We start from the raw sequence: 27911 nt of genomic DNA on the forward strand, positions 1-27911 counted from the left end.
CCCTCCTTTCTTTAATGAAAAAACATCCTGTTTTTTCTGTCTCTCAAAAAAATATGTACATCACTTTCCATCACATTAGTGAATAGGAAAAAAAATTACCTCACAATATGCTGTATGTACAGTACATATAAAACATTACCGGTACATCCTCTTTTTTTAAGGATGCACTTTGAGTCATTTTCAAGTCAATAACCTCAGACTGACGAACTAGACGTCCGCTGATCAAACACATTTAATGTGTGAGTATCCCTTCACTTGGAGCACTGTGTTGTCCAGTGTTGCCCTTGTGCAAGACTCTACAAAAAAATGAGACGAGAAGGTGACTAGAATGTACAGTCAAATCAAAGTAGCAGAACCGAAAGATAAGCGGTATATAATTATTGAGTCATACAGTAGTAACGTTTCTATTTCATACTACTCTCAATCCAGATTTTGAAGTTTGCTACATGAGTGTAGACTGTATAGAGTTCAGGATCACACTCCCCTTGGTCATAGCCAAAGCTTACTAGTCCCAGAAGTCTCCAAAGTCTCTTCTTATTTCCTTTTGGAGTAAAGCCGACAGAAGGATTCTCCTTGTTGTCAGCGAGCGCAGGAAGAATAAGGATTCCCCCAGTGTCAGATGGACATATGGTAGAGGGTCCATAGTTCGGCTTCTGGCTTGCACACAGCATGTTGTCAGTAACACTGACCGGCACCCCGTTACGGGCGTATTGCTCCTCGCATGGGACGATGTCAGCCAGGTGAACAAGCCCAACTCTTGCTTTTTCTTCTGCACCCAAACCTGAGTCAGGAAGTGGAGACCAGCCAGTCACAAGCCCTTGTCCAGACATCTCACCCTCGCCCGAAATGTCTGACAGGCAGAGGGGTTGCACTTTCTCTCCGATCTTTGCTTTGTCCAGTAACTTGATGACAGCTATGTCCGAGTCAAGGATATGAGGGTCGTAATTTGGGTGAATAACGATGGTGGCCACCTTTGGGAGCAAAAGAGAATGCAGTCATTATTGAAGAGCTCAATCACCAAATTATAAAGGTTCATCTTGAGCTTACCCTCAAGTGTTGGAGACCTTTATTTTCCCTGTGATCATCACGATAGTGTTTCCCTACCACCACCTTGATTTTAGCTGCATCCAGAGGATAAAACTTCCCCAGCTGTGTCACACAGTGGGCTGCAACCACAACACTCCTTTGGTTCACAAGAGCCCCACTGCACACCAACTGCCAGACAGAAGCCCGGATATGATTGCTAGCTCTTGCACTGCCATCCTTCTTCACAGACCCAGTGTGGCTATCTGCCTTGGTCAGCTTGGTCTCTGCACCGTTGTTCGAGCGACGGTAGATGGCCACTAGCCAAGGCCAGTGAGCCTCTCCTGGCCTCTCAGGGTCAAAGGTTGGATGCTTCCCACACACTGCCAAAGAGGAGGTGACAAGGAGGAGAGGATAGAAAGGGAAGACCGTGATGAAGAGGGAGGACAGGATAAACGTGGCTTACATTGAAGCTGTGTCAACACAAAGTATTGTTGAACCTTTTTTTCAGTTGTCTTCTGAAGGCCTTTTACTCTACAAAGAACAGAGCATTGCTATTTTGAAACATGTTGACCAAAATGAAAAGTAGTTCTGGTTAGGAAATGTTGAATGGATCACGAAAATGCCGTGCATGTCTCAGACCCATAAAAGGACCATACCAACCACACGTTTATGGACCTTGCTTTCTGCCCTCCCGGCCCATAAAAATGGTCTCAAACTGAATCCACGAACTTAGTAGCATGAATTTTAGACAACATGTGAGTTTTGTGTAATGGTCAGTGTAATGAGTCATATTGGTTGTGGCAAAGTGAAGCAAATTGTCAATATGGTTCCTCCTTGGAGATGTATCATCAAGCAAAATAGAGAATTGATGCTTTTGATTGTATGATGTTATCCTCGCTCAGTTTGACTATATTATTTGCAATCATATCTAATATTGAAGCCACATACAATATGACGGATGGGCTGACGCATCGCTCTGACCCAGTTCAACAATTGTCTGCTACAGAATTGAAAAGAAAAAAGAAAATTGTATTTATATTCATTTTAGATTTTCAAAGAGTTTATGGCTCCCATGGAATCTTGTATTAAACGGTTCAAATACCTCTTTAGTTGCCGATATGTCACATGTTCTTTCTCACTTGCTGTACAGTGATGCAACATGACAGTCTAAACACCGTAATGTAGGAATTTAAACATTGCCTAATGTGCCAACCTCTGAAAGTATGAGAATGATCGCTCAAGTATTAGGGATTTTAGGGTGTTTTCCTCTTCATAGAGGCGCTCATTACAAAGTTTATGTCACTCCACGAAAGAAACAAAATACAAAATACATGACGTCTTGCAACATTGCACAATGCCAAACTTTGAAAAATGTGCAGGACTCTCTCATGCAAACATTGATGTATTCATCGCGTATATGCCTGCCGACCGAACCTCACTTTCAGTAACACCTTGAAATTGGCTGTTGGAGATAAGACTGGCCATCTATCAAACAAAAATTACATAACCGGTTCTTTATATTTTGAATGACTTTGTGATAAGCAACTCGACATTAGCATTTTACAACACAAAAATAGTCACTATGATCAAGTAAAATAATAATAATAAAACCTGTTAGAAATCCAAGCCTTCAGCATGGTGAGCGGGTACTGTACAACATTTTTTCAATTTTTCTTACCCAGCTGGATTATCATTCGTGAAATGGGTGTCCGTAGGAACTTTATTGTTATGTTCTCTGACTGTACACTCGGTGGCTGTGTTGCTATAAAAGTACTGTTGAAATGAAATAGCCTTTTAACAAAATACGATGTTTGGCCAAACACCACATACTGAACGTGATTAGCGATGATTAAAGGGATGGATGAAAACCTACTTCCATCCTTGTGTAAAAATGGGCGTTGCATCTTGGTCACATGGACGGACCGTTCCGTCCCAGGGACGGAATGCCCATCTCTGGTAATGAGTAGTTCAAGCTATGAGCTAAGGTGATTGGAGAAGAAGATTTTGTTTGGTTATTTATTGTTGAAATATTATCAGCATTTTGAATTTTGTTTACAGTGTAATGTTACTGCTGGGGCTGTGCTCCATCAGTTGAATGAGGAGAATATTTTAACATGGTAAATCATTAACCGCTTAGCAATATGAAGCCATTTGGAATTTATATCAACTTTGGGCAGTTCAAACAAAAATCGATACTCATTACAATATGACCTTGTAGCAAATGGCTGAGATGTCATTGATGGTGCAAATAATAACACTGAAAAAAAAAATCAGACAGACAAGTGACCTTTCTTAAAAGAAGTACACAGCTTAGATTTTGGGCTTTAGATTCACTGTATTTTTGGATTTTTTTTTTCTATTATTTAATCTGTTTTTTTTTCTCAGTGCATGAAAATATTGCAAAAAATAAAAATAAAAACTGACCATACTGACTTTCTATTTCATCTCATTAGTGAACAAAAACATTTAAGGACCTCGATCACGAAATGTGTGTAAACATACATTTAAAAAACATGTTCTACCAAATGGTTGAGCTGGAATCTAAGGTCCTTATAACAAATTAATGTATTTTCTAAATTTTAAAGTACTGATGATGTACTTTTGAGCAGGTAGTTAACCAGTTATGATCCAGGTGAAGTTAAAAGGAACAAGGAATGATGGATAAAATGCGTATTTCTTATGAATCCAAAATTCCATGGGCATAATTGTCCATTTCTTCTGTTCCAATTGGCTTCTCTGTATATTTATGCTCTCGTTGCATCATGATGTCTATATGTAGAAAATGAAATGGTCTCATACTTCCAACCTGACCCTGGGTTAAGCAATTAAGAGACACCTAATGACAATGTTCCCATTTCTCCAAACACCAGCAATTTAGCTTGAAGTGTTCCATGATAACTGTAGCATTGCCACATATCATTATGGAGCTCTGCTGCCCTCACCTGGTGAACAAGATACATGGCGCCCACTCCATTTGCCTGTCTTGAGGCAAGTACGACGAGGGCTGCCGTGATGGTGGTAGAACGGAGACACACAGTCATATTCAATGTGTGTGTAAAGGTGGTGGAAACCCGCAGCCAACTGTGAAGGCACTGGTGGCCCTTTGGTGGGGGCGTCAGACTGGATCTGTCGGCCCACTGCGGTCGAGTACAGCTTGTGCACTGGTGTCTTTCTGAGGGCCAAGAACAAGAGGAGATACACCTGTTCAAAGCATTTTATTGCATGTATTGTTTTGATTGTGAAAAATGAAATTAGATTCAAGTTTTCTTTCTTTCTTCTTCTTTTTGTTCATTTTTATCATCGACACTTGGGTCGGGGAAGCTTGCCGATTCCTCAATGATGGGAATCTTTTAATTTAAACTACACTTTGAAGCAACAACATCGACATTAAAACAAACAAACAAACCAACCTGAATGGTGCTTGAGGGGGCAGGATTCTCTGTCTGACCAATTCTGAAACTTTGGGCTCCCGACATGCTGCAACAAACAAAATTAGAATTGTTCATTTCAGAAGTTGAAGTCGGAAAGTGAAGTTCATATATTACAGGCCTTATAGATTCATTAACCAAGAAGCTGTGCAAATACATGTCCCAGTACAATGTCTTTTTTTCCCCACAAGTCATTACATAGCATTGTCCAAGACTTCACCACAAATATGATCCAAAACAAGCTGTGTGAGACCCTCTGCAAATATGACCATGGTGTACAGGTATGTTATACTTGTTGTCAAAGGTGATGTTGTGTGTTATTTTTTTTTTTATGGTATCCTGTTCAAAAATATGAAATGTTGCTTCGTCTGAGGACATCAGGTTAACCTAGCGCAATACACCTGACACACTTAAAATATTTGGCAAAATATTTATCCATCCATCCATCCATTTTCCGATCTGCTTAAAATATTTATCCATCCATCCATCCATTTTCCGAACCGCTTTATCCTCACTCGGGTCGCGGGGGGTGCTGGAGCCTATCCCAGCTGTCTCCGGGCAGCAGGCGGGGGACACCCTGATCCGGTTGCCAGCCAATTGCAGGGCACACAGAGATGAACAACCATCCATGCTCTCACTCACACCTAGGGACAATTTAGAGTGTTCAGTCAGCCTGCCATGCATGGTTTTGGAATGTGGGAGGAAAACGGAGTACCCGGAGAAAACCCACGCAAGCCCGGGGAGAACATACTAACGCCACACAGAGAGGAATTGAATGCGGTACCTCTGCACTGTGAGGTTGACGCGCTAACCAATGGATCACCAGGCCACCGGTAAAATATTTAGTTCTACATCAATAACGATTTGTACTTTTGAGTTCCAACTCCAGGTACAAGTTCCAGATCGGGACTGAAAGTGAAAATCCTCAGTGCAACCATAACAAATGTTCTCCATCCCCACAGACGTCTTTTGCCTTTTATAGCATCATCTTCTGTTGGTTCTGTGAAGTAAATATGATAAAGCATCGTCATTACCTCGAACACACTGGGGCTGTTTGCCACTCCAGGTACCATCTGGTTGGCAGCTTCGCAGGGGATCTCCACTCAGAGCGTAGGAATGATTACAGGAGAACTCCACAGTTTCAGGCTTGGCCCCTGGCATCATCACGTGATAACCATGGTAGAGGCGAGGGGGAGGTGGGCAGCTCCTCTCTGGAGAAGAGCACTTCATGTTCAAGGAGGGAAATAAGGGCGAAGAGAAACTTACTTATTCACATTCTTTCTTACCAACAAAGCTCTGGTTTACGTCCTTCTCTTTTTCCTTCGCCTTTCGATCCGTATCAGGTTCCTTTGGTTTCTGGGTAGGACTTGTCTCCGCTTTGTCCTCTTTAATCGTTGGACTTTCCTTTGGCATCCCACCTTCCTCACCTCCTGCCCTATACAGCGTAATATTGACTCTCGAGGGAATGATTTTCCTTTCTGGTAAAGCTGTTGTGTTGTTTTTACTTAAGTCATTCAGATCATCCGTGACTGTGTTGTTCTTTGCCATTTCCTGTTCAGAGATCTCTACTGCGTTTATATCCTCCGAGACGACCGTCCTCAGTTTAGTGTCGTTGGGTCCAACTTTGCCAGAGTCTTTTTTTCCATTCACTTGCTCCTCTTTTCTTTCCTTCTCGCCTTGTCCTTTGTCTTTTATCACCACTACATCAGTGGTAGCCGTCTCCGACTTTGAGGACTGGCGGTCGTCTTTCTTCCCAGGTTTTACTATGTCAGCTTCTTTATTCTCGGCTGTGTCCAACCCATTGTCTGGACCGACATTACCCACTTTATCTCCACCGCCGCTGGTGGTTTTCTCCCGGCCATGGTTTTTTTCCTCTTCATTCCTGTCCTCAGCCAGAGTTTTCCCTGGAATAGTACCAGTGGTTGTGTTGTCTGCTGTTGTACTCCAACGATCACTTTCTTTTTTGACACCTGTGTTCTCCTGGTTCTTTTCTTTAGCTTTGCTGTCCTCTTTCTCACGGTCTGTGTCTTCTTTGGTTGTATCTGTACCTTTTGCAGTCTCTTTTGCAGTTTCCTTGTCCTTTTCTGCTTCAGTGAGTGTGTTATTCACTGCAGATAAAGAACGTGTGAAAAGATTTCTTTTGTCAATTATAATTTTGAATGTTGTCTAGGTTGGCACACAAACAATTTCTAATTTCACAGCAAAGGCAAAGCTTGGCACATTATAACGGTGACACATGATAAACTCTCACTGACTGGGACACGTTTGTGTAAATCCATAAAGTGTGAGATTGTTTTTCCCTGTTACAGAATTGCTATACTCTAAATCAGACTATAAACATCTTTCCTGATATCCACTACCAGGCAGTGCTCAACATGAGGCAGCACTATTAAGTCCATTATTATGTTTAGCGTAGGTTTTTCATCTTTTTAAACAAAATACACGACTCTGCAATTCACCAGAATTACGACCAAAACATGGACAGCCTTAAGGACAACACATTTTAAGAAATAAAGAGCTTCATTGCAAGATATGAGTTTGTTCATGGTTATGTCTGCAAAACTACTGAGAAGTGATCATCGTATTCTTTTTTTTTAATGTACCACTAAAGCTAAAAAAATAAAATGAAAAAAAAAATCCTCAGAGGAGGTTCTTAAATTTGACTTCTCCTGCAGAACAAATTATGAACCATGATTGTTTGTTTGCCCTTGAGAAATGTGTGTAACATGAGAAATAAAGGCTTTAGAAAAGAAAATGAAATATTCCAGTTACTTGACCTGACCTTGCGTACAAACAGGTTGAGTTCCGCTCCAGGTGTTGTTCGGAAGGCAGGTCCTTTGGGAGACCCCACTGAGTTCAAAGGGCTGATGGCAAAGGTACTGGAGAGCAATTAAAACATCATTGGGACCGTAAACCAAGAAGTGGTCCCCGTGTATTGGCTTTGGTGGTAGCGCACACAATCTTTCGATTGGAACTTGAGGACATAGAAAAGGTGTCAGTTAAATGATGGTATGTTCAGTGATTATTATTTTCCATTGAATCAATGATGAATAAAGCCAAGTTATGGTTTACCACACTGTGGGGCAGGTGCACTCCAGGTGCCATCACTCAGGCAGATGGCAGCCCCTAATCCCTGCAACTCAAACCCTGCATCACATTGGAAAGTGATCCGTGCCCCTGCGTGATGAAACGCTCCCTGTGTGGATCCATGGGTGGGCACTGGCGGCCTACGGCATCCCACCACTGAGCAGAAATACAAAGCGCATGCTCAGATCTTTTCTAAACAAATTCTGTCTGTAAAGAAAATGCTCGATTGTGAACAGAGACTGTAAAAGGGTTCTCTTCCATCCCTCAAGCACTGATTAAGTGTACTTCGCTGCTGTAAAAGGCCACACAAATCCACCAATGTGTGACTTCATTGACTTCTGTTGCTTATTGGCCACAGGTAACATGTAAAAGTAACCCTCTGAGACTTAATCTTTTGTCAAGAATGTCAACACTTTGAAAGCAGTAAACCGCACAGACTCATTATTGAATTGTATGAACAGCTCACGGCACAAATTGGAGCACATGGCTTGTAAACGCTGAAATGAAGAGATGCAGTAAAAAGGATTTTCGGCTAAATGTTCCATTTGCAGAGTAGTAAAAGTTGATTGGATAAAGTGCACGAGAATAGCTTTGGGAATACTTGATGGAAATGCAAAATTATCTGGACAGCTTCAGTAAATAAACACATTATACAAAAGGTGTAGCTCCTAACAGGCTGAAGGTTGTTTTTGATTTTTTTATGCAATGCCATAAAAATATCTTAAATTCATAGAGTAAGGGCCTCCGTGTTGCAACGAATTATTGATGTCAGTAAGTTTGATGTGCTGTTATCTTTTAGTTGGACCCGGTCAACGGCATGCGCTGTACCCTGATAGATCCAAACCAAGGATCCTTCCTGACAATCTTGTATTTTCCAACACATTCAATTTCCAATCTTTTCCTCCCTGATGGAAGGGAATGTTTTTGGCTAACCACCGGTGCAAAAAAAGAGTGCAAAATCTGCAGTTGACTTTTTTTTCAGGGTTGTGAGCGGCTTTTAGATCTGAGGTTTTTCCACCGCGGCTCAAGGGGGGAAAGCTTTCATTTTAAGAATGTAACACTTACACGAAAAAGACAGCTACACAGGGTTACCCTGGCAGCACGTCAGATTAACACTTGCAGGCTTCCAGCAGCGCAGATTCCTTAGTACTGCAATGAAATATCCTTCATGTTTCTTAAAACTCTTTATGTGATGACATTGGGACACAAATTAAGACAATTTCTCAATGAAACGTGACATAGGAACATTACTCGTGTTTCTGAAATAAAAATGACAGGCTGGAATTCCCAATGGATTACAGATGAATGAACCACTTGGCGTTTTATGGGAAGGCTGCCTCAAGAGAGCGATGCAGACTTGTTTTACCATTTATTTTACAGCCTTGAATGTAACCCTGAAAATGACACCACAACAAAACTTCTTTTTGCGGGCTCTTCTGGGAGATGTGTAAAATATAAAAACACAAGTTAAGTTCCAGACACCCATTAACGCAAGAGAGCCAAAATGAGGGAGCACAAACTCACTTCTTCCACTGCGTTGGGGGAAAAACTTTGTGACATTAACAGAACAACACACATGCAGTATAATTTTCCTCTTCCTTCATGTAATTGCCATATTTCTGCAGATTTTTTTTTAATCTTAATTCCAGGACAGCTCATCTCCACCCAGCCCAAACTACAGTAAACGCCTCCTCCTCTTAAAATAAATAAATAAATAAAAATCACCTTTTCTGATTCGAGAATAAATAATCGGGGTAGTAGACTTTGCCATAAACACCATCAAAGCAATGTTGAACAAAACACGTTCTGTAAGCCCAAACTAAAATAAAATACTTGACATTTGGCTATAAAGGTTCTGAGAATAAATAATCGGGGTAGTTCACTTTGCCATAAACACTATCAAAGCAATGTTGAACAAAACAGTAAGCCCAAACTAAAATAAAATACTTGACATTTGGCTATAAAGGTTCACTTGCCTCTTAGAGTCCACAACATTTTTCGCTCATAAACTTCACTCGAACTGAAAATCTCACCCAGGAAGTTAACAGACTTGAAACTATGCAACTGAAACTGACCTGCTGCTGGTTACTTATATAAATTATCAGACCCCAAAACACATTTGAGACATTTCTCTTAGGGAGTAAAACATCGCCAAGTGTTGATTTTAGGGATGGATGACGACTGTAGAAACTATGTCCAAAATGTAATATACTGTATTTCATTTTACTAGTTACTTGCATTTAAAATTAATATGTTTCTTCACAATATTACCCTCCATGTAGAGCAGGGGTGCCTAAATCCGATCCTTGAGATGATCTTGTTTTACATGTTTCGGAGATTAATTGATTTAACCCTTTGATGCACCCTCGAACCTGATAACATGGTAAGCTATCCACTGTAGTAACAACTGTCTCTAAAAAGGGTTAATAATGATTTTGACATTTTAAAAGGAAAATGCTACATTTGCAACGATTGGTGGTAAAGTTAACTTGTAATGACTTGTAATGTATCACGACATAGTGTGGCCAGTGGAGTAAATATTGACGGTGCAATCAGTGCGATTCACTGGATTTTGCAAATAGAATAGCTTGGGGGGGGGGGGGGTTAGTCATGCTGTGTGGCTTGCATGGGAGGAAGAAATGAGAATTTATCCAATCAACTGTCAGTCACAATGAGTCTCGGTGAATTCACATGGTGCACGCAAAAAAAGAACAAAAAGAAGCAAGATGAAATCAAAGACAGGCAAAAAGAAGCTATAGCGTCTCGCAGGAGTTGAGCGGCAGTTGGCCAGCTCGCTCCATCGCCGAAGCGGGATTGATCTTACCGCTGTATCTCGCTTCTCCAAGCGGTCAAAAGGAGAGTTGCACGCCACCACAGCATCAGAGGACAAATTCGGCACATTTGCCTATGCCCACCTGTGCACCTGCTGCAGGGACTATTCTGTCCACACATCGAGGACGCTACCATTATATTCTGCCTCCAGACACCAATTCCTAAAGCGATATAATAGCAATTTGGCTATGTACTGTAGGCCTTGCAGACAATACCCCAGAAACAAAAAACAAGACTTGCTGAGTACAAAGCCCTCAAGATAAGCTTCAAATGTGTGAGTACAGCTTATTGTTGTTGCTTTTTTTCCACAAAATAACCTGGATGGTTCGGCACATCTGCAAAAGATCATTTTTACCCATGTTAAAACGAGCTTTCTTTCTCATCTGAATACTCAATGGCCCCAATCGTCCCATTTGGGAATGTGGAAGCACAGTTAAATCAAAATGCCAAGATCACGATGGCAGAGGTCGAGCAAACACGATAAAATTATGTTTAAAACAGGTTGGGGTAGAATAGAATAGACCAGCATGGTTTTGTTGTGTTTTCGTTGTGGCCATGCTGGTTTCGCCAGAAAGAGCAAAACTGCAGCAGCAAAAGCAAACCTACTAATATTCAAAGAGCCCAGCCCTCGGTCAATGGGTAACCCGCCCCATGAACTGAGCCACAGTCGCATAAAGACTGTCTCTTTTATGTTTTTTAAGCATTATTGTTTTACCCATAAAATAAACGCTGGGATTAGTTATACATCATCACTCATTTTGTACTTTACGTGCTCAAGTGATGAGACATTAATTATTGTCTTCTTCTTAAATATTGTCAGTTTTAATGAAATGGGCTTCATTCATGTCACAGCAGGGGCCACGTTAGGTATGTGGGATTTGTGCCAAACGCTTCATTTTGACATCCAGAAAAGTCTGTCAAAAATAAACATTCAATACATTTTTATGCTCCTAAGAACATAAAGTAATTTCAATATGCAGAACACTTTACACAAATTGACCATCAAATATGAGTACACTGCACCCGAGATGTTTTGACAAAAGCTATCACACAAAATAAAACTGAATTAAAATTGGTAAAACATCTTAAAAAGCTTAATGCTTGGTGTGAATCTCAACAAATAATATCTATATATTTTTTAAAGACTATTATGAAATTATCACCTTCACTTTTCTTCTGCCACTCAGGCTTTTAATCAGGCAAATTAGCATTGAGAAAAACGAGTGCTCTCAATTTTTCAGGGTTGAGGCGGTTTCTCCTTTCAGGGAATGTCTGTCCCATTCTCGAGAAAACTCTCTGAAGGCCTGAAGTTTTAACAATGCACATCCTCTTCATCATGTGCTTGCTAATCCTACAACACGCAAGTTCTCCGGCAGCTCCTCCTCTGCACCTCTGCCCCGATTTCCTCCAACACTGCTGTTGTTTACTCGACCTCTCCCTTCTGCTCAGGCCTTTGGTGACTTGCACTGGTGCAGCTCGCATTGCACTCAAAGAGTTTGCAAAGGCTCTACTCCCATCTTTCACTTTAAACAGCTCTTCAAAAGACTCCATTTGTTCGTGATGGTCACATGGCTACTAATGAACTGCTTTCACCTTCAGGTCTACTTTTGATGATTAATTTTGTGTTGTGGTACTGTCCTGTCGTAACTGTGATGTTACAAAAATATGATGAGAAACTCATATTACCGTACTTTGTTACTGCCTACAATGTGTTACAGCAACACATTACTTTTGTAAACCACAACACTGTTCATAAGCAACAGCAATGGTGGACAACAGCGAACGGAAACAGTAGTGTATGTGTGTGGCGAGAATGGCATCTGCGTGTAGGCAACATGCACCATTTCATAACATCACACTAGACTACAGGGGTTGTTCCTGCGATACCAATTGACTAATGATGACTCATTTGACCCAAGAATGAATGTCAACAGTACCCTCCCAGCAACAACTAAAAACAGATGTTAGTGGGTTTGGTCCATTTTTGTGATGTGTTAAGAGACTTACCATTTTCACACCTCTTGCCTGTATAGCCAGCCAGACAGGCACAGTGATATGTGTAAGAGCTGTCGAGGATACAAGTCCCGTCGTGTAGGCAAGGAGAGGAGCTGCAGGCTGTCACAAAATAAATACAGCGTCAGGGTACATAAGTCAGGATTGTATTCATTTTAAGGAGAAACATAAAACCGTGATTGCACTGCAGAGTCTGAAGTGGTAGAAAGCGGGGTATACTTCAAGCTGGCGCCATTTCAATGTCATTTTCATTTTCCGTTTCTAAATGTGTGTGGTCAAGTCGTGAAAGGCGTAAATCTCTTTTTATGAGATGTGGCTTTGCAGTTTGTACAGTAAAAGTGTGTCCGATTTTGAGCACACATTTTTTTTTTAATTGAATGCTCTGACATAAACCTGCTGTCGATCCACCTCTGTCAGTCATGTACATTTGCTGCAATGTTGAGCATCTGAAAGATGCTTGTTAAAATCTGGTTAACCCTCTTGACATGCAATCTGTATGTGGTGAGATTGACAGCAAAAGCTATAACCTTCAGTTTAGCATCTCAAGACAGACAGGACTTTCAGACAGCATACACCAACGAAACCAGTACTATTGATTCTCGTGAGTTGCTGAAGCTTTGTGAGGCCGTTGCATTACAAAGTCACATTGTAAAATTGGGTGTGAGAAATATTGTATTTATTTGTTACGTAATTGTAGAATTCATGCATACTTAAGGTTTCCATGCAATAACTGCAAACAAAACACTTAGAAAAATATGTAATAAGCCATTTTACAGTTGTAGTCTTACATTTGTGGTGGATTTTAAAGTTGTATGAATGATACAGTATACCATCAAGGACAGGCAGGCCTAAGTACAATAAATACTAGCTAGGTGAGTTTGATAAACACTGCAGTTTTGTTCCTGTAAGAGTTAGTTGCCACAAAAATATAGGCACGGGCCCTACAAAGCTGTTAATGTGAAGTGGAGAAGAAGGCGAGGTCACAAATATGATTATGTAAAAAAATGTCTTCTTCTGAGAGAGGTGACTGGTTTTTAGGCGTTCCTTTTTCCAGACCTCTTTGTTCCATTATACTGCCTCACCTTATCAAAGAAGACTTGGGTGGGTACCCACGGGCAGTACCTCGACTCGTAGAGGCTTGACTTACGTCATGTGACAAAGTGAATTCTTCACACTGTCAACAAAACAATAACACTGCCCAAACGTGGAAAATCTTTGGGATCCGCCTGAGCTCTAATTATTCGAGATTCATCACTGATGGTAGAACAGTTGATTCGCCTGTCTTTTGTGCAGACAGCGTGATTTCAAGTCGCATCAGTGAATGTGTGAGTGTGAAAGGTTGCCTTGTCTCTTTATGTGCCCTGTCATTGTCTGGTGAGCAATTCACGTTGTAGTCTACCTTTTGCCCGATGTCAACTAGGATAGCTTCCAGCTTCCTCTGACCCTGATTGGGATAAGCGGTGTCGAAAATGGGAAGATGGATAGGTGACGTAAAAAGGAATGTTGGAAACCCGCTGGTGACTTGACTTATCTTGACTTGAGTATCATGCTGTCTAAAATTGGGACCGACAATCCAATTAAATCCAACATCTCAAACCATTTGCAATGAAAAGCTTGTTTGTTCATTTTGGCTCTAAATGGAACTTTTGCAACTTTTTCATTATGCTATGAATTCATTGTTTTGGTGGTCATTTGGGATCATATTTGTTACTGAATATGCCATACTCTTCACAGCATTTTCCTCTTAATGACCCAATTATTAACTAATTGCATAGTGTTGCACTTTAGTGTTGCTTTAGTGGGAAGCAGATGCACATTAAGACATACCTGAACTCTCCTGGAATGTTGCAAAGAAGCCATCATAATTCTTGTAACCATCAGACTCAAAATGAATGTGGAGACTGTTGCCAGAGCTCCGAATGGGAGCGGGTCTGTTGTTTCCACAGAACCGACCTATAACACGAGAGTTGATGCTGTCACCATCTCTGACCTCCACGAAGTCATAGCGACAAGAATGATGTACCTCCAAACTCAGCATCATAAACCTGTTGGCATGAAGACCGACATGAATGAAATAAGCAAACAAACACAATCCAACACCTTAGCAACTGCTGCGATCACACCCTCTCCCGCCCTATGCGAGCACCTGTATTATCTGGCAGCGCTCCACTAGCTGCCAATGCAGTCGTGATGCTTCAGAGCACTCAGAAGGAAAACAGGCAATGCACAGTTACGATTGACAGTAATTACTCTAACAGCTGCAGAAAGTGACTGGAACTCTGAATACATAATTTGCTGATGTGAAAGGTGACTCAGATGGATGTTTCATTGTACTTGACGAGGAGTAATTTACTACTTACAGTTTTCATATTGGAGATGCAAATGAAAGAACGCGTCAATTTGTGTTTTATTCTTGTCACTGCAAACACATTTCTTTCTTAGGCCAACTATTTACAAGCCTTTCCCTTGACTGACTTTGGAAACCTCAATGATCTTTATCACTCTTCACGTTAAGAAGATATTTATCATGGACACTCTTTTTGTGCCTGTTAAACAGGGAAAATGCACATATAAATACTTTTCTGTTTGTGTGACTGACGATTATTATTGCGAATAAACAGCATGATGGCTCTAGCCTAGATAAACTTCTTAATTATGTCTGATCAGTAGCTATTAAATGTCTATAAAAAAAAAAAAAAAAAAAAAAAAAAAAAACAACCTTCAACCAAAACAAATTTTGGGGCCCATGTTGGTACTTCAACACACCGTGGTTATAGAAAAGATGCAAATGATGTGACCATAGTTTGCCTCACCATGATACTCGAAGCCATCATAACTACATGCTTATCCATAATCCATCCCTCTATTTTCTTTATTCCATGGGAGGGTCAAGGATGAGCTGGAGTCGATCATTGCCAATCTCAGACTAAAAGGTGGGGTACATCTTGAGCTGGTCAACAGTAAGTCAAAGATGGCTTGGAATTCCTATGACATCTTCAAAATAGAAGCTAAACTGGATTTCTGTTGACATTTAGAAAAACAGCATCCCACCAAATAAGCCTCCAATGTCTTTTAAAATGTATGTATGTCTAATTTAGCATCAGACTGGAAACGTTCACTGAAGGGCTTTAAATCATTTCTTAACATTCAGCATCCAGCAAACTATTTTTCATTCTCAGTGCTGTTTTTAACTGTGAAAGCCTGCACAAACACTTGACTATTAAAAAATGGATAAGTAATGACGCACTGGAAAGGTTATCACTCAGCTGTAAAGTAATTAAAGGGGAAAAAAAAAATCCTGCTGGGTTTTCCAAAGCATACTTTACAAATGACTCATATTGTAGAAATATCTGAGCTGAACAGACATTTGATCTACTGCCAGCGATTAATCACGATTACAGATGGCCAATTCATATTCCAGGGAAGGCTATCATACCAATCGAGGACAAGCCTTGACCTGAACAGCAAGTTGAAGCTCGGAGAGGGAAGTTCTAATTGTCTAGGAAAGAGACGTTTTTTTGTGCGCCACATAACAGCAGTACCACCTTACCTGAGTTCGATTGTGAAAGGTTGGTCCACCTGTATTGTCCACTCGCAGCGAGCGTTGTTGGGGTAGCTCTCCAGAACTATGTGACCCTGGCGTTTGCGGATCACCCCACCACACTCTGTTTAATACAACGAAAAGAACCTTTGGACACTTTTGGATACTTGCACAGAAACTGATGTGTCTACTGTATAACATTTTACAAGCTTTTAATGACAGCTTAGCTACTATGTTGGTCTATAGGCTGCACATTGGTCTGTTTTGGCTCTCATTATGAATCCAGAGTTCTAATATGCTTCACATCAAGAAAAGAACACATCATGCTGTACAACAAACAAAGATGCTTTTATCCTTATAATGGCAACAAAATGTATTATATTGAGCGGGAACATATAATGGTAAAGCCGTGGAGTCCAATTTTTTTCCATATGAAAAGGTATCTTCAGTTTTGACTGTCAAGAAGACCTCATGGGCATGGCCATTCTTCCAAGAGGGCATAGTCATCCCAGATGTAGAGATGTGCAGAGGGAAGGAAAAAGCATTTACTTCACCCCACAGAAATGGATGTAAGTGTACAGTCATGTGTTTCTTCAGAAATGTGTGTCACTTACTCATGCAATCTCCACCAGACCATCCAGGTCGACACTCGGCACAATATTGGCCACGGATGAAAAAGTCATCTTTGGGACCCCATGTCCCGTTGTTGCACCGTTTACAGTTCTCAAAAAGACTGCAACCTGAAAGAGACACAATGGGATCCAAGAGCCTAATCTCAAACAAGGACCAAGAATCTTCAACAAGGGTGACAATGTGGTTTTTGCAGTCACCAGGCTACCCTCAAAGACCATTTGCTGTGTTCTATAAATGGCTCATCTGTGATGTGGAAGGAAACCGGGGTACCTGGTGAAAATCTACACAAGCATGGAGAAAAGCAAATTCTGGAGCCCTGATGTGAACCCATGCACAACCTCACAACTGTGAGGCGGATCTGCCAACCATTTCCTCATCAAGACACCCATAGTGAATTAGTCTCTTTCACAAATATTTTAGAACTGCAAACGACATGAAAGTGGCAAAAGACATAATAATAATAATAATAATAATAATAATTCATTCATTCATTCATTTTCCGAACCGCTTGATCCTCACTAGGGTCGCGGGGGGTGCTGGAGCCTATCCCAGCCGTCTTTGGGCAGTAGGCGGGGGACACCCTGAATTGGTTGCCAGCCAATCGCAGGGCACACAGAGACGAACAACCATCCACGCTCACATTCACACCTAGGGACAATTTAGAGTGTTCAATCAGCCTACCATGCATGTTTTTGGAATGTGGGAGGAAACCGGAGTACCCGGAGAAAACCCACGCAGGCCCGGGGAGAACATGCAAACTCCACACAGGGAGGCCGGAGCTGGATTCGAACCCGGCACCTCTGCACTGTGAAGTCGACGTGCTAACCACTGGACTACCGGGCCGCCCACTAATAATCATAATCATAATAATATTAATAGATACTAATGAAACAAAAGAATGTCAACTCAAAATTGTGCAAGGAGTGAATCATTTTGGGCATACCGTATTCACGGAACAACGAATCTTGAGTCAATAATACCATTTGATCAGCTCACCAAAATATCATCTGTAACTTCATCCTGAGGCCGTGACTTACCCTAGCACACAGCACTATCTGCTTATTCTGCTTGACCCCCAAGCTTGTAATGCAGAGTCACCACTGCTATAGACCCTTGATACATTTCCTTCATATGAACTCTGCTAAACTCATTACTCTCATCTTTTACTGTAAATGGATGCGGAACCATTTTTACTCCTTTTATTAGAAACATGGCAAACAAAAAAAAACCTCAAAATGGTTTCCTTAAAGGACGGATTTTCACTTAAGTGGCTGCTGGGTCAATTGAGGGGGAGGGAGGCAAAGTATGACAAGTAGGAATTGGAACAGCAAATGGGAACTTACACATGGTAAATTATGACTCGACTGTGCATTGTCCCTATGAGTACATTTAGTTTTTTTTACAGCTCAACACAAGGGACTTGTGTCCACCGTAATTCCCAACATCTGTTTTTCTTCTCTAAAAGCACTTTCGTTCTGTGTAGAAAACATGACATTCTTCTGGAGGAAATTGGCATTTCAGAAAACAACTTGAAGAAAGAAAAAAAAAAGATTTAGCGGCAAACTGAACATGTGTGCTGAAATGACCCGTATTGTCAGTACATAGGTATGCACCTCTCCTGTAAGAACCAACATAAACACCTTGAGTTGCATTAAACAGTCTCAAGATTCATAAGAGATGTTGTGATGTGAGGTTGGTATGGAAACAAATTAGATCAGACATAATATTGTTGCTTTCCAGGTTTCCCATTGCGTTTATTTGTCTCCCTGCAGTGTAAAGGCCAAAGGAATCAGACAGCTCTTGGTGTTGTGCCAAGTACATGGCACGCATTATTGAAAGACTTTAAGATAGAGCTGACTAAAATCAACATACCCTCGCAATCTCCTATTTTCGTGTCTAAAAACATGCCACTCTTGTGTCGAACAGCATTGAGATGGATGATGAATTGACTCCGTCTGCCTTTTTTTTTTTTTTTTTAAATCTGCGGGTGTAATATTTAGAGAAATCCACATTCTACAAAAGATTCAATAGAAGTGCTGTGATATTCTAAGTAGATGGCCGTATCTTAAAAAGAAGTTGTTGACTCTGGTTGTAAACTGTCCACCATATTATGTACTCGTGGCCAAAGTTGGGTCACGTGCCTTGCACACATAGAACAGCTAATATGGGGTGTATTCATCAACCTCCACTATATGAATACAACATATTATCAACTAATTTCGCAATGAAACATTCAGCATCGCTGCTTCTGGTCCTTGATTGTGGGCCAGGCGCTCTGTCAGATCCAACTTAAGTCATATGTGACAGCTGACCTTTTTGTGATTTGGGATGAAAGGACAATACATCCCTCAGAGACATTCAAAACATCTAGTTAAAAGTCTACCCAAAACAATGGAAGCTGTATTTGTGTTATGTTTTTGTTTAGGTTACGTTTGGTTTTGTGTCCTTTTTGACTGCACCTGTTCTCGTCATCTGTGTCCCTTGTGTTGAACCAATCGGCTCCGTCAAACCTTTGTGTCTCGTGCAGGTGTTTCTCGTTGTCTCTTCACTTAGCTTGTATTTAGTTCCCTGGGTTCTGTCAGTCTTTGTTGGATCATTGTGATTGTTTGTTGTGAGTGTCTGCGTGCTCCTGTCACATCTTGTTCCTGTCATGGTTTTATTTATTTATTTTTTTGCTACTTTGGTTTCTTGTGATTTTCAGGACTATGTTCGAGTACTTCAGTTAGTTTTTTTCCAGCGTACTCCTGTTTGTATTTCCTGTCCTACTCTACCACCACGTAAAACCTGACAATTTGCTTCCATTTTGAGTTCCTCGAGGACGGGGGTCGGCAATACGCGGCTCTGGAGCCGCATGCGGCTCTTTAGGCACATCTAGTGGCTCCCTTGAGCTTCATAAAAAAATGTTTGAAAATGGAAAAAAAAATTGATAATAGGCTAATATAGCTCAAATAGATATAGATACATGTTGCAGCTCCGAAAAAGGAGAGCTGTGGTGTTGGTTTTTTAAAACGTACACTTTATTTATGCTTTTAACAGTCTCGACAAACACAGACACGTCTGTGTCCGACTCCGTGCCTTCTCTCTTCTCGTTCAACTCGAGAGGCACTCAAAGACAGCCTCAGAAATACGGAAATTAATGATAATTTCACTGACACGAAGAAAAGTGAAAATAATGCACCAAAACAAAACAATCAAGCAAGGAAATTACAAAATAAATTCTATGGGGGCGTTTGTGAACACACAACAAAGGAATGAATAACAAACAATTCTGAGACAGTCCAGGCTCCTACATACATACAGCATGTGTTTCCTTCATTGTAAGTTTTATAGAAGGCTTTTATTTTTTTGTGCCTCTAGACATATTTGTTTTTTGGTTTTTTTTTTTGTCCTATATGGCTCTTTCAACATTTTGGGTTGCCGACCCCTGCTCTAAGAGTAGTAGCAAGCAGTCTCAATTTGTTTTAATACTGTTGACTGTCTATTTGAATACATCTTTTCTGTTTTTTCATTTCTAAAATGATCTGACCTGACACTAGGGATGGCATAGAGTTCATTGAATGAGGAAAATGTTGGTAAATATCAAAATATTTCAGAACAAGATTACCAAATAGTGCCAATCACCTGGCAGCCACTGATGAAGTTGTACCTGGATGGATGATGCAGGGGTCACACTCATTGATCGCATTGCGGCAGCATGGTACAGCGTAGCCCACCGATGTCCCCTGCAGGGGGCATTTGCAGCGGATCACATCATACTCGCAACATCCCCGGCACATGACGTTCCACTCCGGGCCTGGGCAATGGTTGTACAAATACCTGTAATCTTAATAATAAAATACCATACTTTAGACTGACAAGCCTCATTTTAAACCACTCGGAAAATATCCACAAAAGGACTGTATCATGAATACAAAAACAGAGAGGATGATAACCGTGGTTGAAATGGAAGATGTCAAATAGCGACATTTACATGAGCAGCCTCGACTTTGATGTCCACAGACGGCTACTGTGTTTACTGGTCTTGTGTTTATGTGCGCTGCTGCCGAACGGCGCTCTGCTTATTTACAAAGCTATGTGGCCTCAAGCTTCTCTTTGGAGTTACCGTGCGTGCGTGCATGCGCGCGCGCGTGTGTGTGTGTGTGTGTGTGTGTGTGTGCGTGTGTGTGTGTGTGTGTGTGTGTGTGTGTGTGTGTTTTGTGTAGGAAATCAAACATCAAGCAAGCTGCTACAATATGAAAGTCACCATGACTGACAATTGAATCCATTAGACAGTTCTGGCGACATTCTAGATACTTTGAGCATTTTTGTGTGATTGCGTCAAGGTTTTCTGTTTCATTTGGGAAAGAGACAGGGTCATGTCCTTGTGGCAGAAGAACAGATCCAGCACTTTAAATTTGGCAGTGTGTTCTTCCAACATTGAGCTCATCATTTGAATTCTTATTTGACACATTATTTGTACATTAAAAGCAGACAAAGTCCCTTCAAATACTATGAATGTTTCCTAATTTCATCAAAATCTTCCACTATTTTTGCTCCACAAGCATTGGTACACGTGTCAAATCCTGGTCCAGAAAAGTAAAAACCCTGCCATAGTGTGACTATCGTCGCAGGTGTTTCTGCTCAGCCCGAAGGTAAACAACCTGACACCACTGCGATGATACAATGAATTTGATATCAATCACCTGCAATTGGGCAAGTGTATTTCCCGGAGGTTAATTTCTCTGCAGGCATGGCAGATTTTATACTTTATACATAAAGCTGCTTGCGGGCTTTATGCTGTTTTATATCTTCTTTTCCCTTGCCGAAGTTATTTTGTATTTGACGACGTGGGTTTGGTTGAATTTGTGCTCGAAAGCTCCACCAGTCTTTGACTACATCTGTCTGCGCTCTCAAGAATATGTAATGAATGCCTCCAAACAACACAAACACACCAGGCACGTCTCACACACACACACACACACACACACACACACACACACACACACACACACACACACACGCACACACGCACACACTCGCTATTCAAGATTTCATACCAACCACTAGTTGCAGGTTGTTGTTGTGGCAACAAATATAAACTGACAACCCCATCAATTTTGTTTTTGTATACTGGCAACTTTGTGTTGAATTATTATATTTCAGAATGTCTGTCTCCGTTTGACCAAAACGATAATCTTATACTTCACGTCCAAAATGATCATCCTTTGGGGATTTCCATGCTGGAACCACAAGAATGCACTGTAAGCGCGGACAAGACTTCTTTATAGAAAAGTTGATGAAACAAAACAAAATAGCATCCAACACAAGTAAATCCTTGTGTGTGTGTGAGAGAGAGAGAGAGAGAGAGAGAGAGAGAGAGAGAGAGAGAGAGAGAGAGAGAGAGAGAGAGAGAGAGAATTAAAAACAGCATATTTGGCCAACAAAACTGATGAGTGATGTTTTGAGGCAGAGGACAATGATTTGACGTCAGTCTGTGAAAAAGGAGACCATTAACACTTTTCTGCTTTTGGTCACAAGATAAAAATTGTTGCTACCAAGTGCACTTCAGATGACTGATGTTTTGTGAGTAACATGACTCGAATTATATCCATTGTGCAATGTGGGATTAAAAGCATCAGACAAGTTACTGATGAATGTCAGCATTCGTTCTGTTTACTTTGACCTTTAACCAGGAGCAATGGCCCCCAGCACAAGATGAAAAAAGTGTTTAAAATGTGTGATGAGTGCCATATGGTGACTGAGGGGGTGCAGCAGACACCATTTCTTCTCATGAGACCAATTTACTTCTTTCCTACGAGGTAAAGGACATTGGTCCAAGAGAGTTGAAAACCTGAATTAAGGCCTCAGAGCTAGCATGGTAATGTCATTAGACGGGATGGGGCTGTGTCCCTAGAGAGCTGACCTACGGTTCCTTCCAACCCGTTGAGGTATCACTACCTCAAGTTGAAAATATGATACTACATTCTTTCTTTATCATATTTGTAAGAGATATGTTTGTGAGCAGGTTTACACCGAAAAAAAAAAAATGTCATCAGGATTGTTGAGGTGGATGCGCCAAGTAGGATCACATTACATTTTCTATACATCTTGAAAATGTGTATGGAAAAAAAGCAAAATCAAGGAATTTTTTAAATTGAACCATTGTCCTCTCCGCGGAATCAAAGTGGAGAGTCCACCATCTGAGATCCAAGGCATTATGTCATTCTGCATAAATCAAAACGAAGTCTGAAGACAGCCGGGGTAGACTCCAGCACGCTCGTGACCCCACTGAGGATAAGTGCTGAATGTTTCGCCTTTACAACAACAAGTTGATTGCTGTATTTATTACAGTGTTTTGACGTGTGTACTGATGATGATAGTGTTCTCTCACTGCCTTGTAAAAACACACGTGGTGGGGGACATCCAAGTCAACACCTCAAGCTAACAAAAGCCTTGCAAAGAAACAATTTTGTGAGGAATTTTACACAGTTTGGGTTGTGCGAGGATTATTCCTTTGCCTGTGTGCACATAAATGGAATGTTACTTGAGTTCAGAAAGAAGTACTGTTTTTAAATTTATTTGAAACAAACCACATCATTGATTCATAGAGGAAATTACATTAAGATCCAGATTTCACGAAGAGTTACTAAAATGTGTTCCTTTACATCTGTGATGTAAAAAAAGGCAGCCAGTGAGCTGCATGCCCAAGGCTAGTGTACTACATTTATAGGTATTGTCAGACAGGTAGTTGTGCTGCCATTTGGGGGGTGGGGGAGGGCAGGTCAAGAGAGATTCCTCACTGAGCTTTGGCAAACATTCAAAGTGTCAATTCTTTTGTTGTTTGGTGTTTTTAGGTAGATTTTTATTTGATACAACCTCAAGTATCCCAAATCCAGAGTGATGTGGAAGCCAGTGGGACGAAGGATCAGCAAAGAGCGCCTAAGCTCTCATAAAGACATTCAATTTGTTGACGTGTGCTTTATTCATGGTCAAATTGTTATTTCATTGGGGGAGGAGGGATTTTCCTTCAAGGGAAATGTATTATGAACGATTTTCACTTGAGGATTATCACCCTGGTGGAACTTGATCACCAAAACCATGACAGTTTGATTCTAAAGCTACAAAAGTTGCAGCAGGTATCGAAGCATCCATGCAAAAAAATGACACTCAAAACTGATGTTACGAGAAACAACATGGTGGAGCTGGCCAAAATCACACTCACACTCAACCCTGATGAGAACATACAGCATAAAGCATGGAACAGTCAGTTCCATGGAAAAGCAGCAACGTGATCCTGAAGTCCGGGGTTCAGGGTTTTAGGAGGTTCATTATCTCATGTCTCCTCTGAGTGCAAAAGAAGAGTAATATTTCCCCACACTAAAATAGTGTTGTTTTGGGATACACATTGTATTATTTTACTTCATGGCCCATCACTGTTTCTTTTTGTGGTTTTCTTATTTGGTTTCATTGCACAGATTTTTATTACTGGGCAGTCACTTGGAGGCTGAATGTATTTGTTAAATTGCACTGAAGGCACAATTTCTTGTACAGAATCAAATCTCAGCATTCCTGTGCGGAGTCTGAATGTTCCCCCTGTGCTTGTGTTGGTTTTCTCCACTTAGACTGACCTTTATGTTCTTCTTTTTTGATGTCAAACCCAAATGTTTACAGCAAAAATAAAATAATCTGCCTCACCATTTCAATACATTTGGAAGGGAGTGTAGTTCAAGCACAACTAGAATCACAGTAATTATTATGGTAGTTTCCACTTTGACCTGAATGCAGACTGTGTGTTACGGCGGCTTCTTGAAATGGGAAGTGATGTTTGATCCCCCACCTCCCTACAGATGGTGGAGACTCTTTACAAGCATGTGAAAAAGTCAGACAGAAGAAAAAACAGTCATTGTCACACTTTTCATCACCTGGTGGAGACCTCCTTGTGCCACATGGCACTCTGATCCAGAAAAAAAAACAGTTAGCATCTGCAACTCAGCTGCACACCTTTTGATCTGACGCTGACATCATTGCCGACACAGCCAGAGAAGTGGTCATGGAAAATGAATACTTTACTCCATGTATCAGTCGAGTTTGATCCACAACGCAGTAATTGTAGACTTGAGGTCAAACAACCTCTAAACCCTGACCTTTGTTGTCAACAACCATCCATCCATCCATTTTCTAATCCGCTTATCCTCACGAGGGTCGCGGACTCGCTGGAGCCTATCCCAGATGGCTTTGGGCAGTAAGCGTGGTACAACCTAAACCGGATGCCAGCCCACCGCAGGACACACACAGACGAACATACATTTGTGTGCACAGTCACATATAGGTACAATTTAAAGTGTTCCATGAACCTACAACGCATGTTTTTGTTGTGTGGGAGGAAACTGGAGTACCCGGAGAGAACCCACACAGACACGGGGAAAACATGCAAACTCTATACAGGAAGGCCGAGATTTGGGATTGAATGTGCTGATCAGTCGACCACCGTGCCGCTCTGTCACCAACCAAATTATGGAAATTAAAGAATTTTGAAGCTACAGTACGTTCGGTAGTAGGAAATAAAACGACTAACATTTCCGTAATTGACTAGTCTGAATGGCTATTGTGGATTCAGAACCTGGTGCAGATTTTACATTTGATTGATCGAAAGATTCAAAGCGTTTGTTTGGACTGTTTCAATTGTTGGCTTTCACGGCAGATGACAGTTAGGGGAAAATACGGGAGCTGGATCAAGAGTTACCCCATTTGCATAATTCAATACGTACTGATACCCAAATGCACAGGAATGCCTCTGTGCATCCCACCGTCTGTGGCGTTTGCACCTGTGATCATATAGCTTGACGTTTTCTTGCATTTTCTTGCTGCCATGTCTTATTCTGCATGGAAACTAAATTATAGTTATTTAATACTGGATCACGTAAAGGCTAAATGTTGTCTAGCTGTAGCCAAAATATTGACATATGAATGTAGTAAATTGCAATCCCTCACACATAAACCACTATTAGCTATTGATACACTATCCAAGTAAGTATATTCACACTAGTTTTTGTGTTTTGTTTTTTTTTTATGATGCAAATATTATTATTATGAATGTATTATCAAAGCTGCCTAGTGAAACCATTTTCTTACAACACGTTCTACGCGGGATCATGGGGGAGTTGAAGCAAGCTGACTTTGGGTGAAGGACAGACAACATCAAGACTGGTTGCCAGTCAATCACCGACTAGAGTGGAGAGCAGCAATCACTCACACTCACACCATCACTCAATGGGAACCCAAACCCACACCACCTGCATGGAAGACAGGTGAGTGACCCATATTCAGTGACATCTATGCCCAGAATAAACCACAAATGAAAACACATGATTAAGTCAAAGTTGGACGAATGCATACAGATGTATTTACGACATCCATCTATTGTGATACATACATAGAAACGCTTAATTCCTAATTACCCAAGTGGATGTCTGCTTTGAAAACTTTAATTCGGATGCTAAGTCTATCTAAGTATTGTTGTTTGTTTGTTTTTTTTTATTATAAAAAGCTTAATTGGACTATATTTTTATGATACGATTCAGAAAGCAAAATGTAATTTTATATTCACTTATTTTAATTTCATAATTGGTATTTACTTTATTCTTAATATGCAATAAGAATATTGTACAAGTTTTCCTTTGCTCAGTTGCATCAATGTTGTAATGCATCATAGCTTTTCAAGAGTGTAATTACAGCAGAGTGTGAATTGCTTTTGATTTGCCCCCACACTGCAAAGTGTCGACAATAGACAATGTATTCTGAACAAAAACTCATGCAAAACTGCCTTGTCAAGTACAGAACATGACGCATTTATTATTATTATTATACAGTATACAATTAAACCATTTCCTCAAGGCAAAATCGTGGTTATTTTAACCATGACATACGATGGAAAATGTTCCGTGTGCGAATGTGCAAGTGGACTTGCGTGGTCGCCGCAGCAGCTGCCTGGTATTTTGAGGTCAGTGTGATTTAACTATCATGGAACAAGAAAACTCCCGAGGGAACATTGTGGGCACTGCAGATCTAAGTGTGGGCTTATCCCGCCGCTCATCCTGTTCATTGCTCTAATGAACTTCCTCTGCTCGGAAAACCCACAAACGAAGTGTAATATCATTTTATTATCCACTTGGAGGGATGAAAGGTTTAACTTACAGTATAAGGGTACGTCGCACTGCCTGGGATTGACGTTTCTCTTTTGTATGGTGATCCTAAAAGCATCCCGCTGTAAACTTTAATTGTCCTGTTTTACTTTTGTTAATGCTGACACGCAGCACAGGAAAGAACACAACACTATGCAGTTCAATGATCCTGCTCATGCACGCCCTTATAGAAGGACATTCTAAACATTTGCATTCAAATTGTGAATAGAAAATTCTCTTTGCAGCTGCTGCATTGAAAAGATCAATGAGCAGATGACAAATAGTCTCCAGAGTGACTCAGCTGACAACACTCTATGAAAGAGGCAAGGAGCTTTTGTAATGACTGCCAGTCAACACAGACGAGCTCACTGGCCAACATGACTTTATTGTGTTTTGACTGCTTGGAGATGTGCAAAGTGGAGTCGGAGGCCAGAGGAGACTTTGGCACATGCATCACTGCAGTCAGCATGATCGATTCAAACTTTGCTTGCTACAATCCTGTAGAAGTCATCAAGGGGAAATACACGGAGACTATGTCAAGTCAGACCACTATGACATTTAAGGGGAAATTGTTGCACAAAGACGTGTACCAAGTCTGAACAGTGCTATTAAAGAAATGTGCTGTAACAGCACTTTTTTTGTTTTATGCGAGACCAGATAAACAATCTTCACACAATCATGAATGTACCAGATTATACCAAACTCTTTATCTCATCTTTGCAAGAGACGATGTACAAAATCACCTCTGTTAACAACAGTGCCATATATCCTTCTGAAGATTTGGGCATTCCAGTCCTGCTTTTGTGCTATTAAGGGATGTAAAGAAAGACTGGATCAAGACAAAGAAAGATATTGGCTTTTTGAGAACAAAGGATCTACAACGAAGAGAAAGCGTTGAACTATACAAGTAAACTTGGTCTCTTACTGTTGGGCCAGCAGCTCCCCTGAGGTACGAAGATAAAGATGAGGAGGAAAATAAGAGGGAACCAGCCTGCCCTCCCGCTGATAATTGTGCTGGTCCCGGGAATTGCGTGGGAGCCCCCATCGGTCTGCCCCAGCTGTAGTCCATGTTCCGCAGACAGCATGCTGCAGTCTGGAACTCTGTTTACTTTCTGAACTTAGCTGACATCACCATCGCAAACTCTTTCAATGCTTCCTGCCCCCTCCTACTAATTTTCTCTTGCTCACTAC

At 41.0% G+C, this 27911-nt stretch overlaps 1 protein-coding gene across 2 annotated transcripts; it reads right to left on the reverse strand.

Annotated features, from left to right (window-relative positions):
• pamr1b (peptidase domain containing associated with muscle regeneration 1b) lies at window positions 1-27911 on the reverse strand. 2 transcript variants are annotated; one of them, XM_019894066.1, is made up of 14 exons: window positions 27646-27911; window positions 20207-20383; window positions 16542-16667; window positions 15937-16051; window positions 14214-14431; window positions 12381-12488; window positions 7527-7697; window positions 7237-7428; window positions 5741-6562; window positions 5489-5665; window positions 4437-4503; window positions 3969-4198; window positions 1048-1406; window positions 1-971 (listed from the first exon to the last, which is right to left on the reverse strand). In XM_019894066.1, the coding sequence occupies exons 1-14, from the start codon at window positions 27803-27805 to the stop codon at window positions 405-407; spliced, it is 3489 nt and encodes a 1162-aa protein (XP_019749625.1). In that variant the 5' UTR covers window positions 27806-27911; the 3' UTR covers window positions 1-404. The 2 variants fall into 2 exon arrangements, with proteins under 2 accessions (XP_019749625.1, XP_019749626.1); XM_019894067.1 differs by lacking the exons at window positions 20207-20383; window positions 27646-27911 and having other exon boundaries at window positions 14214-14339; window positions 14410-14431; window positions 16542-16664.

This window comes from Hippocampus comes, unplaced genomic scaffold (assembly GCF_001891065.2).
Source record: "Hippocampus comes isolate QL1 unplaced genomic scaffold, H_comes_QL1_v1.1 scaffold104, whole genome shotgun sequence".
Lineage (NCBI taxonomy): Eukaryota > Metazoa > Chordata > Actinopteri > Syngnathiformes > Syngnathidae > Hippocampus > Hippocampus comes.